Below are 12,684 nucleotides of genomic sequence, written 5' to 3' on the forward strand. Positions count from 1 at the left end.
CTTTTAAAGTTTTCACTTTGCTTCGATGTGTTTTTATTTCTTCTTGGAATTCACTGTTCTTTCTGAATCCAATGATTCATGTCTGTCTTTAGTTTTGGGAAATTCTCAGATTTTGGAAAATCTTTTTGAGTATTTTCTCTCTCCCTCCTCTTGTAGATCTGCTAATAGATGCATTTGGAACTTTCTCATTTTATATTCTGTATCCCATATCTTATAATACAATATTTTCTTTCATATTTTTAATCAGTTTATCCCTCTGAACTGCATTTTAGGCAACTTCTGAAAATCTATCTTCAATTAAATAAATTTTCCCCTCAATTGTGCCCAATCCGATTTAAATGTTATACCAATAAGCTAGGTTATGCTTATTAATAAACAACCCCATAAAAAACAACCCCAAAGTTTTAGTCACTTATAACAATAAAGATTTAGTTCTTCCTTATGTTACATGTCCATTCTGGAGCAGTGATGATTGTCATCTGAAGAGGAAGAAACATGCGGTAATTCACATACTAGTTCCTTCCTTCCTTCCTTCCTTCCTTCCTTCCTTCCTTCCTTCCTTCCTGAGATTTTATTTATTTGAGAGAGAGAGAAAGAGAGAGGGCACAAGCAGGGGGGCAGCAGAGGGAGAGGGAGAAGCAGACTCACTGCTGAGCAGGGAGCCCAAAGATGGGGTTGATCCCAGGACCCTGGGATCATGACCTGAGCTGAAGCAGAGTCTTAACCAACTGAACCACCCAGGTGTCACTGCACACTAGTTTTTTAAAGGCCTCAACTCAAAGGTGACACATGTCCTTCTGCTCACATTTTATTTGCCAAATCACATGGCATCACCTAACTTCAAGGGAATAGAGAACTGTGCCTGAAAGGAGAAATTTGGAATCTCCACTAGAGTAATTACCACCACTATAGTACCTACCACACCTAAACTACTGAGTTTTATTTTCCATGATTTTGTTCCTCATTTCTAGTTCTATTTTATTCTTTTTCGATAACTGTATTTTATTCTCATGTTTTGACTCATTGTTTGATGTCTTTAATAATTTTTAAACATACCTTTAAAAAATGATCAGATTGTTTTATTTTCTGCAGTCCTTAGGATATAACCCTATTGTTTAGTGTGTCTGATGATTCTTGTTCAAGGTGGATTGTTTTCTTGTGTATTTTTTAATTCTATACTGTAAAATCACCTTTAGTGTGGTTTCAGTTAGAGGAATCTTGTGGGCCCCAGGTGAGGGGTGTGCCTCCTCAGAGTGACTTTATGTTTGTTTCTGACAGTGTTCCTACAGACATCATTGTGATGTTCTTTATAGAGTCTCTGCATATTGCACCACAACTTCTGTCATGGCACACATTTTTCCTACGAGAAAGCAGAAAGTATTTTTCCTACGACAGGGTGAAACGGACTTCCTTGATTTGTGTCTCTGCTGTTTGGCAACTGTTTTTTTCTTGTTTAAGTTCTGTCTAAAGATGCAGTCCTTGGAAAATCTTAACTTTCTGTGGGAGTCTCAAGTCAACTCTCTGTCATAGGTGTCCGAGATATCTCAGACTGCATGCAAGTGCAGAAGCTCAGCGCCCAGATAACTGAAGCTGACTCGTGTCCCCAAGGAAGCTGCAGGTTTCAGTTCTCTTTTCTTTTCTTGTATCTGAGTATTTCAATTTCTTTTCCTGTAGATTCAGCTATTCTTTTAGACTAAAGTTTGCTTTATTTTATCCAGCAGAAATGTCTAAGTACTTGTGGTCAAGGAGTTTCAAGTTTTCCAGTCAGCCAAAATAGCAGAACCAGAAAATGTTGTTTATATATTGTAGCATTCATACAAATGAATAAAATGCCAATTTTATAAGTGGGCAAAAGATATAACTAGAGAATTTATAAAAGTGGAACTACAAATGTCCAGGAAATAATTGAAAAGGTAAAAAAAATACAAATTAAAATGATGAGATAGAATCTTGGCCCATCAAAGTAAAAAATATTTTTAAAGGAAAGGACAAGAATCTCAATGGCACAATGAACTGAGTGCTACTGTTACCCATTAAATGGAAGTATCAATGAGTTATTTGAAAATGTTTGCTTTAAGAGCCTTATAAAAATTTCTTTCCCCTAGGCCAGTATTTACACGTCTAGAAATCCATCTTAAGGAAATAATTCAAAGTGTAAACAATCAGTGTTTCATATTCAGGGAAAAAAATGGATATTTTTAAATGTGTATAACCTTTCTTTAAATCAGAGGTATTTTTATTTCACTGTAGTCTTCAGAGTCTCAGGCATAGACAAAGGTTACTAGACGTCATGTAAAGGTTTAAAAACTAACATTGTTTGGGAATGGTCACAGGATATCCAATGGACACACCTGTTAGGTTGGTGCTGGCCCCTTTCCACCAGACCAGGCTGAGAAAGAGTGGTATGGGAACAAATGTCTGAAAAACATTTAGTCACCATTTAAGACTCAGCTACCATCTCCCTATGTATTGTAAGCACTTTCTCATGTCCCCAGACTGAATGTGGGACTCTGTGGTATGCTCCCTATAAAAATCTGCTTACTTTTGTCACTGGGCTGGTTATACTCCTCTGCCTTCTGCACCGGCTGGGAGTTCCTTTGGATCTCAGTGACCATGTGCCCTTTACTTCTATATTTAGTATCATGTGGGGGACAGCAAAGGAGTTCAATAAATGTCTTTAGAATGAATGAATGAAACTCATGGGTAACTGTTCCTTTCATAAATCTTGGATAGGGCAGTTCACAGCAGACCTTGTACCTTCCAGAACAATAAAGCAAGAGCCCACATATTAGGATTTCTTTGGTGGCAACTTCCCCAACTCCCAGCACTGACAGAATCTAGTTTGCTGTAGGCCCAGATGCATGTGGGTCAGGAGTCTTGCTGCCAAGATCAAAAGCAGACAGTTGGGAGCATATGTACACTGCCTTTGGACTCTGGAAACTGTCACTGATATTCCCCAGGAAACTTGTGAAACCTCCTGTTTATAAAGGTTCCTCCATCTGTTATACTTTCCCTCCTCCTGCTCTTGGTAACACGGATGTTTGCATTCCACAGGGATTCCTGTCACTAAAAGGTCTGTTTTCTCCTGCTAACACCATCCTCATCAGCCAGAGCCTAGACCCTGGCTCTCAAGGAGAGATCCTAGTCCAAGGCACCATCCTCCTCATGCTGGACTGCAGCAAGTGCCTCCTGACCTGTCTCTCCAGACCTCAGTGTCTACGCTCTCCCAATGTATTGTCTCTCTGAAGTCAGACAAATCTTCTGAAAATAGAATCTGACCATGTTAGATGGTATAAACTCACCAGTGCTTCCTCATAACCTCGAGGACAAAGGCCCAAATTATTAGAATGACCTGGCATGTGGCCCTGGCTTACCAAGGCTTACCTTCAAACTGTCATCTTCACACTCCCAACACTGTAACCACATCAAATTCTTTGTTCCATACCCTTTCCATTCCAACCCTACTTCCTTGTACACACTGTTTCCTCTGCTTAGGGTCTATTTCCCCCCTTGCCTGGAGAATGCCTTTTTTTACTTTGAAAAACTGCCCAGATGCTATCCCTCTGTAAAACCTTCCTTGACTCCTTCAGGCAGAATCACCTCTGTGCTCCTATAGCAATTGTATAGAACACTTTTTTAAAGAGTATTTCTTTAAAACATTTGTCTTGCCCAAGAGTCTGCTATTTATTTCAGGAATATCTCTTTTAGCCAGGATCTCATGCCATCCCCACTGCCCAGGTTCATCTCTCACCTGGACTATTGTAATAGCAGCTTTGTGGGTTTCCCTGTCTCTGGCTCTATCCCACTAATGTAACTGCCACACTGTAATGAGGGAACATTCTAAACTCCATATGTGAACTTAAATCTTTGGTTGGATCCCTAATACTTTCTAGGATAAGGCCTAAATTCCTTAGTATGTATCCCAAAGCACAAAGACTCTAAGGTCTGGTGCCTGTCCTTCTCATAAAGTAGAGAGAGCTCTTGTAGCCTATGGCTTCATATCAATGGTCAGCTGTTGTGGTTTATTGTGTCAGGAGTTGCTTTGGGACTATTCTTGTTTCCTGGTTCTTGGTCCCTAGTCTCACCTGAACAGCTGCTGTGAGGCCCCTATGGGCAGCACTGGACAAGGACAATGAGCCTTGCTCAACTAGAACTCCTCAGGTTGCATTGATGGATGTGATCCTGGCCTAGAGCCATCAGGGACCCACACTGTGGGGCCAAGATGGGGGCGGGAGCCCAGTTCCTTACCAGAGGAGCCACAGCTGCGGCTTGGGTTCTGATTTGCAAGTTTTTTAAACTCCATGAGCTCTGCATGGTCTTTCTCATACGTTCTCTTCAGATTCTCCACATACTGCATCATTACCTCTGTTGCCTTTGACATGCGCTTTTCCTGCAGGAAAGGAGAGCATGAGCACACAGGGCAATTGGAGGAAAGGCTTGTTGGCACTTGTTTGCTCTGAGCTAACCTGTGGGCTGGAAGAATTAAAAGGACACAATTAAAAGATGCAGCTCTGCCCTCTAAGGGTTTGCTGTCTGTGATGTGAGCTGAGAGGGGCATTCAGGCACTTGCACTCACGGAAGACAAGAATAAGCACAGCCACAATGCCTCAGGAGATGAGAGGCAGAAAAGTCCTCTATGCTGAAAGAATGGGTCAAGGAAGCTTCCTGGAGGTAGCCACTTCCCTTGAGCTCTCCCTTTGTTGCTTCTCCCGGCCAGAGTGACTTCCTGGGTGTGCTGCTGAGTCAGGTGCCCTTTCCCCAGAAGAACACAGGGGTGGGACCGCCCAGTGGCTTGTTCTTCCTTCATTCTACAAGAACTGCTCTAGGCTCTGACCCAGGAACACCCTGCTGATGTAACCAGTGCAGTATAACAGGTGAGTACCGTCCTAGCAGCAGTGATAATAACATCTAGGCGCTTTGCAAATATTATGGTAAGCCAATTTGACAGACGCTATCATCATCCGCATTGGCTGGAGAAGTTGGAACACAGAGAGCTCAATAAATGGCCTGAGGTCACACAGTGAATCCTGATGGAGCCAAGATTGGGCTTAGGCAGTCTGATCTCATGACACCATTCTGGATCAGGGTGGTGCCCTGTGTGTTTTAGGACATCAAAATGGCTAAGAGGGAGCCAAACCTGGGTCTGCATCCCAGCTGTGCCACACACTAGTGCTATTACCTTTCTGAAGCTTTGTGTCTTTATGGGGAAAAGATATTTATAGAGTTGTTGGGAGGACTAAATGAAACAAAGCAGTTTTTCCTAAAAGCATATTTTCCAAATACTAGTTCCATGGGAGTTGAATAGGTATTTTGTGGTTCTTCAGTCAGATACATTTAGGAAACATACAGGTAGTTTTAAATAGGCTTCTTCACTATAGGTGTTCTCAAAGCCTTGATGGTGCCAATATGTGTCAGAAATCTCCAAGAAAAGAAGGTAGTACACAGCAGTTCACAAACTTACATGTTCACAGAAAGCTTTTCTCAAGGAACACCTCAAGGGTTTAGAGGTCCACCAGAAATACCTTAATAAAACACAATAATGTACACAGGATGTCTGGCACAGAGGAAGCTGTCAGTAAGTGGGATCTGTAGTTGTCATTGCTTACATTCATGCTCTAGTTACTGTGGGCAGAGCTGAGCTAGTCAGATGGCTGGGAGCTGAAGAGGCTCACCTGGCGGACAGCCCCCACCATCTCAGCTCGGCTGGAGAGGCGTGCAGCCAAGCGGTGCAAGACAGCAATATCCTCCAGCAGCTTCTGGTAGGTCTCTCGGTGCTCACAGTGGTGCCATAGTGAAGCTGAGGACTGGGAAGTGAGAAGGAACATCAGCTGGGGTCCATACCAAGACTTGACTTGAGCTGTCACAAGACAAGCCCTGGTCCTCATCCTGGCTGAAAAGAGTAGCCTATACAGGGTCTGGGCTATACCTTCTGGGGATTGAAAAGCCCAGTGTGGATACTCTATACCTGAATGACATGAAAGAAGGGAATCACATCCAGGTCTCTAGTTCCTAAGGAGCTCCTTTTGCCATCCCAGGTCACCCAGCTTACTCTTGAGAAGCTTCCAAGGAATCAGAGGCCTTATTCACAGCCCCCAAGGTAACCAGGCCTTCAGGTCTGTGCCTTAGTTCCTCCAAGCTCTCTGAGGAAGACTCTCTCTGTCTCAGAGCCTTGGCCTGATTTCTCATGTCAGGATACTCCACTTGTTGACTGAGAAAATCAGGACACCTGGCATAGCCCTGGGAGACAGTCAAGGATTCCCCCATCAGGATCCACAATTACCGTAATGGAAGCTTTGAAGTTTTCCAGTTCCTTCTCTGTGTTCTCCTCTGTTAGGTTGCGTTCCCTTTCAGCCTGGTTAATTCTAGATTCCAGAGTGTAGCTGTCATTTCTAAAGGCCAAGGAGAGTTGTACAAACACATTCTGTTGGGAACAAGAATGTAGGAGAGATGCTAGGAGGAGTTATTATAGGGAACAAGGTCACAGGTGTGTTTCTTGCATGAGCGTTTTACATCAGCTCCTGGAGCCAGTCACCGAAACAGCTGCATACAAGTGAAATTCTCCTTTCACAGTAAACTGCACAAAAGATGATGAAATAGTAACCTGAGGTCCATGCTAGGTCCTTTCCAGAACCAGAAGACCAAATGCATTTTACTGAAAAACAATAAAAGAATAACACTTTGCTTTTTCCTGAATTTCAAGAAAACAACATCCTGTATTTAGGTTTAGGTAAACTCAGCCCAACATAGCTGATTGTGAAGCAGTTTCGATTCATGCTAGGATTTATTACACATGCGTTTTGAAGGTTTTGCATGGAACTTGTTGACTTAAAGCAAATTTCAACCAGCATCTTGTCTGAGTATTATAAATCCTGCACAGAAAGCAGCTTTAAGAAGCTGCCAGGAGATTAAATACCTCCAGGTATGATTCTGTTAGAAGTTTTCTGGAACAAATATTCCATGCCAAAAATACGGGATGCGGGGCGCCTGGGTGGCTCAATGGGTTAAAGCCTCTGCCTTCAGCTAGGGTCATGATCCCAGGTTGTGGGATGGAGCCCCACATCGGGCTCTCTGCTCAGCAGGGAGCCTGCTTCCTCCTCTCTCTCTCTGCCTGCCTCTCTGCCTACTTGTGATCTCTGTCTGTCAAATAAATAAATAAAATCTTTTTAAAAAAGTTAAAAAAATACGCGATGCATGAATGAAACTTTGCAAAGTGGACTGAGCAAACATGAAACTCCTGGCATGATAGGAAACCACTAGGGAGGAGAAATAGACAGATGGACTCTACACAGGAAGAAGCAATGGCTTTCATTTTTACACCATTCGTTTGCCCTGAGTCAAGTGGTAGCAGATTTACACCCTTGGGGTGAGCTAACACCGTCTGATCTTCTGAGTTCCTGTGATATGGCCCACAGTGGGTAGACATCTTCAGACAGAACTAAAGGCCTTGAACTGACCCAATAACAACAATGATGGCAACCCTGGAAGCTACTCCTCATTAAGCATGTACGATATGCTAGCACTACTGTGAGTTCTGTGCACCTTGACTCATTTACCCCCACAAAAAGCATCTGCAGTAGGAACTGTTGTGGCCACTTTGTGGGTAAAGAGACTGAGACCAGAGAGGTCATTAACTTGTTCAAGGTGACATGAAGTAATAGAACCAGGATTCCACCTTACACTATTTGATTTCAAAGCCTGTGCTATTGTCACCATGCTGAACACTGATTGTGTCAGTATACTTCTGCAGATAGAAGGTGGCCATTAAACAAACCGCCCATAGCCCATCTTCACCAGTGTCGGTGGGTGGGGATTTTCTGTCCTACCCAAGCCTCAGTCCAGTCAAGTTTATCAATAATGTTCAATGTTTATTTTTCTATACCTGAGTTGTCCCCTTCATGGCAGTGTGATATAGAGAGTCCTGTATTTAGTTAGAATATTTGGGTCTAAACATTGGTTCTACTAAGCACTGGGTCTGGGACCTTGGGTAAATTAGTTCATCACTTGGTTTCCTCCTTTGTTCTAATTCCTGCTCTACCAACTTCACTGAGCTGATTGGAGGATCCGTTGAAAGGATGGATGTGAGTGTGTGATGAACTAAGTGCAATATCTGTGTACAAGGTAATTGTTACTGTCTCTGGGAGACATTTCACATTGTGTGTCTTCCTCTGCTTGTCCAGTCCACTGGGTCTCAGGAAGGGAATATTCATCTTCTTATTGTCAGTGGCAAACCATGCTACAAAGACTTTTAAAACCTTTTAACCTCCCAACCTGGAGTAAAAGATTCTGGACTCATCCAGGTTCTTACCCTCTTCCTTCTATCAACTCCAACCTAATTGTCTTAGAAACAAACTAGGTGCTGGCATCAGAGGTCATCACTACCTTACCACCTCACCTGGGATGCACTGTCTTTGTCCATCTACCCTACCCCTTCACCAGAATGAAATGCAGACAAGTTCCTCTCAGCTCACCCACCAACCCCATTGGGATAGCATCTCTACAGAGACAATGAGGCCCCAAGGGGAGTAAAGGAGGAATCAGGGAAGGCTGATGAGCTGACAGCACAGCTTCCCACCTTGGCTGAGCTACCTTCCTTATGTCTGGAACCCTCAGAAGGGAAGTATCTTCTTCCTCTGGACCAAAGTTTAAAACTTGAAATCTGACCATCTGTTATTAATTTTGAAATAAATTTGGTTCAATTCTGCAGCCTCTCAGTAACTTTGCATTTCTAAGTCATACTTTTAAAGAGCATAAACCATTCTTGAAGAAATGTAGAATTTCCAGCTACCTTCTCATCTCTGACCAAATTTGCCAGAATCTTCCATCACCTGGGGTGGGAGTCTCAGCATTTCAGTAGGGCTGATCGCAATATCCATATTATCCCACAATCACACATTCTCATTTTTGTACAAAATTGTCAGGGGCAGAGGCTAGAAAATGGAATGTTTTCAATAAACCCAGTCGAGCTCAGGCACTAAATTTCATAAAGCACTGGAATCACTTACCTCAACTTCCTTTTCGGTGAGTGGAGGGGCACTGTGAAAAAGAAAAGACATGCAAATGAACTATATCCAACCTATGAAATAAACCAAAAAGTGACTTTGAACAATCAGCAGACCATGTCTTTCCAGGAATGTAGTAAGAAGAATTGGTGAGTTGGAAAAGATGCAGGGTACCCTTTGTGTGAGCTCTGTAATCATAAGACATTTGCCCAGATATTGACTCCTACAGAGGAAGGGTGGTAGAAAATATTAGATCTTGGCATCAGTCCTCCATCAGCACCCACTACTATCTGTGACTTCAGATAAGTTATTTAAATTTGCTCTTCTGTAAAATGGGAATAATATCTACCTTGCAGGAGCATTATAAATATGCATACATATGTATATATAGATATATATGTGTATATTCACACATATATGACACACACATGTGTTTATGTATGCATACATGTGTAAATGTGTGTGTGTATACATGACATCCACACTGAATAGGCATTCAGGAGATGCTAGCTGCTGTTATGACTAACTCACAGGCTTATTGTGAGGACTTAGTAAGAGAATGCATGTGCTACATACTTTATAAACTGTACACATCTGAGTAGTCTTTATAATTTTTTCAGGCCTTGCCCTGGTCTGTAAAGCCTGACCCTTCTCCTGTCTCTGAGAGTTATGACAAGAGTGCATGTGGGCCAGAGAATACAAGGTAGGAAAGGGTGCCCAGAGTTCTTCTCTACAGTGAGAACCTCCTCTGATGGTTGGAATTAGAGACCAGCCAAGAAAGTCCCAGCCCCTACACAGGTATCATTCTGAGAGGTTCCTCTTCATGTGCGATGCGCACATTTAGCAGTCCTCTTTTCTGCATGCTCACTCTGCCTCTGCTGCTCTTGCTGTTGACTAAAGCTAGTCCTGTTCTGAAACCCAGACAATGTAAATAATGCGCAGGCCCTTTCCTGTGCTGGGGTGGGAGGACTGGGAGGGGTCCTACCAGCGTCATAGGACTTGGCAACAGAGCACGCCATCGATAAGATTCTCAGGAAACACAGCTTCCTCCTTTTGACGGGTGTGAAGGGACCCCAAGAGCAAAGGTAGGGGTCAGTTATCTCTGCAAGGGGCTGGTTCTCACCCCTGACAAAGGACTGTGAGAGCCTTCCTGTGAGGATGAGGCAACAAGACCCCATGGTCATCAAGTCAGCAGAGTACAGAGCGTGGAACAAACAACTGCAAAGATGTTTGATGCTGTATTACAATGCTTGTCACAACCCCACCCATCAGGCCCTTTCCTCTGTGGGCCAGCCAACATAATCTTGATTGTCATATAGAGCACATACTGCTTAAACGAATTTATCAGACGTTGCTCAGCTTGCCTTTGACTCCTGGCTTTATTTGGATAGTACATGAAATATACATATTTTCATTATTAACCAAACTTACTATTTTGATAATTCAGTTTCTGCCTTTCTTCTATAGAACACATTTTTTTTTTTTTCAAAATGTGCAAAGACAGCCCTAGGACTCAAGGAGGTGTGATTTAAGTTAAAAAAAAAAAAAGCCACATAACATGGTCAGCTCCTGATACAGAGAGCTCTATCTTATGAACTGGTATAGACAGCTAGGGGTGGGTAGCTGTAGTAGCATATATCAATACTTCATTTTTATGGCTGAATAATATTCCATTATATGGATATATCACAATTTACTTATCTAGTCATTGGACATTTGGGCCATGGGCCTTCAAAAAAGATGGAAGCCCAGCAGGTTATGTAAAATGAGATTATTTGGGATGGCAATGCCTGCCTCAGAATTTAAACTCCCTTAAGTAGACCTTAGAATAAAATCAGGATCTTTTGTGAACCAGCCTCTACCAGACTCTCCTTTTCCTATTCTCCATTGACCATTCTGCTTCTCACACTCACTTCAATGTGGTCCCAGAGGCTTTGCATTTACTGTTCTTTCCTTTTTTTTAATCCCCACTTTCTTTCATAATAGCTTTATTTGAAATATAATCCACATACCACAAAATTTACCCTTTTATAATTTATAATTCAATAACTTTTAATATATTCACAGAATTATACAACCATCAATCACTATGGTTAATTTTGGAACTTTTCATCATCCTCAAAAGAAACCCTGTACCCATTAGTGATCCATCTCCCCCAGCCCCATTCCCAGCCAAGGCAATCACTAATCTCCTTTCTCACTCCATGGATGTCCCTATTCTGGAAATTTCATAAAAATGGAATCATACAACATGTTGCTTTTTGTGGCTGGCTTCTTTCACTTAGCATAATATTTTCAAGATTCATCCATGTAGTAGCATATATCAATACTTCATTTTTATGGCTGAATAATATTCCATTATATGGATATATCACAATTTACTTATCTAGTCATTGGACATTTGGGCTATTTCCACTTTCTGACCAATATGAAAAACACTGTGACTGAACATTTGTGTATAAGTTTTTGTGTAGACACATATTTTCATTTCTCTTTGTTATACACCAAGGAGTAGAATTGCTGGGCCATATGGTAACTCCATATTCAACTTTTTGAAGAATTGCCACACTGTTATTCCAAAGTGGCTGCACCATTTTACCAAGAACTCTGGTTTCTTCACATCCTCACCAATACTTAGTTATTATCCACCTTTTTTATTATAGCCATTCTAGAAGATGTGAAATGGTATCTTGTTAACATTTTGATTTGTATTTCCCTAAAGATTGATGTTGCACATCCTTTCAATGCTTACTGACCCCTCATATATATCCTTTGAAGAAGTGTCTACTTAAATCCTTTATCCTTAAAAAATTAGTTATCTTTTCATTGAATTAGAGAGTTCCAGATATATTCTGGAAATAAATCCCTTATCAAATGCATGATTTGCAAATATTTTCTCACATTCTGTGGGTTTTCTTTTAACTTTCTTAGTGGTATTGTTTGCATCATAAAACTTTTGTTTTGATGAAATACTATTCATCTATTTTTTTTTGTCTAATTGCTTGTGCTTTTAGTGTCATATCTAAGAAACTATGGACTAACCCAAAGTTTTGAAGATTTGTTTTTATGTTGTCTTCTAAGAGTTTGATAGCACTAGCTCTACATTTTGCTCTATGGTCAATTTTGAGTTAATTTTTATGTATTGTGTGAGGTTAAAGTTATTCCAACTTTACTCTTTTGCATCAAGTCATCCGCACCATTTGTTGAAATTACTGTGCTTTTTGTCTGGAAATGTCTTCACCAAAATCTTTGCATGAATGACTTCATTTTGTCATTTGCATGTCTCATATTAATTACTACTTTATCATAGAGGCCTTCTTTGACCCTCTACCCAATGTTCTATCCCTATGTTATTCTCTGTATTTGACTATCTCATGGTCTTCTTCGCAGTTTTGCTGTCTGCAATCGTACATTTAGTTACTTGAATATTATTGGTCTCTCTGCCTAGAATGTAAGTGCCCTAATAACAGGGACTGTGTCCATTTGTCCTCCATTCTAATGTCTGGCACATAATAGGCACTCCAATGACTACTTATTGATTAAGTGCCTATTTATTGCTCCTATTGGTTTTTGATCCAGTGATATGTCCTTTTTGCACTCTTGTTAATCAACCACTGACCATATCCCTAATTTGGGCTCCAGACCTTACCTTTCTCTCTTTCTTTCTTCCTTCCTTCCTTCCTTC

At 41.4% G+C, this 12,684-nt stretch overlaps 1 protein-coding gene across 1 annotated transcript in view; it reads right to left on the reverse strand.

Annotated features, from left to right (window-relative positions):
- Nucleotides 1-12,684, reverse strand: part of IRAG1 (inositol 1,4,5-triphosphate receptor associated 1) — a 119,522-nt gene that overhangs the window by 22,026 nt on the left and 84,812 nt on the right. The window contains exons 13-16 of the mRNA XM_032853472.1: nt 9,003-9,033; nt 6,281-6,421; nt 5,673-5,804; nt 4,249-4,390 (exon numbers count right to left, since the gene is read on the reverse strand). Coding sequence (XP_032709363.1) covers nt 4,249-4,390; nt 5,673-5,804; nt 6,281-6,421; nt 9,003-9,033 — 446 coding nt within the window. The remainder of the gene's footprint in view (nt 1-4,248; nt 4,391-5,672; nt 5,805-6,280; nt 6,422-9,002; nt 9,034-12,684) is intronic.

The sequence above is a fragment of the Lontra canadensis genome, unplaced genomic scaffold (genome assembly GCF_010015895.1).
Source record: "Lontra canadensis isolate GAN:19392208 unplaced genomic scaffold, GSC_riverotter_1.0 scaffold7, whole genome shotgun sequence".
NCBI lineage: Eukaryota > Metazoa > Chordata > Mammalia > Carnivora > Mustelidae > Lontra > Lontra canadensis.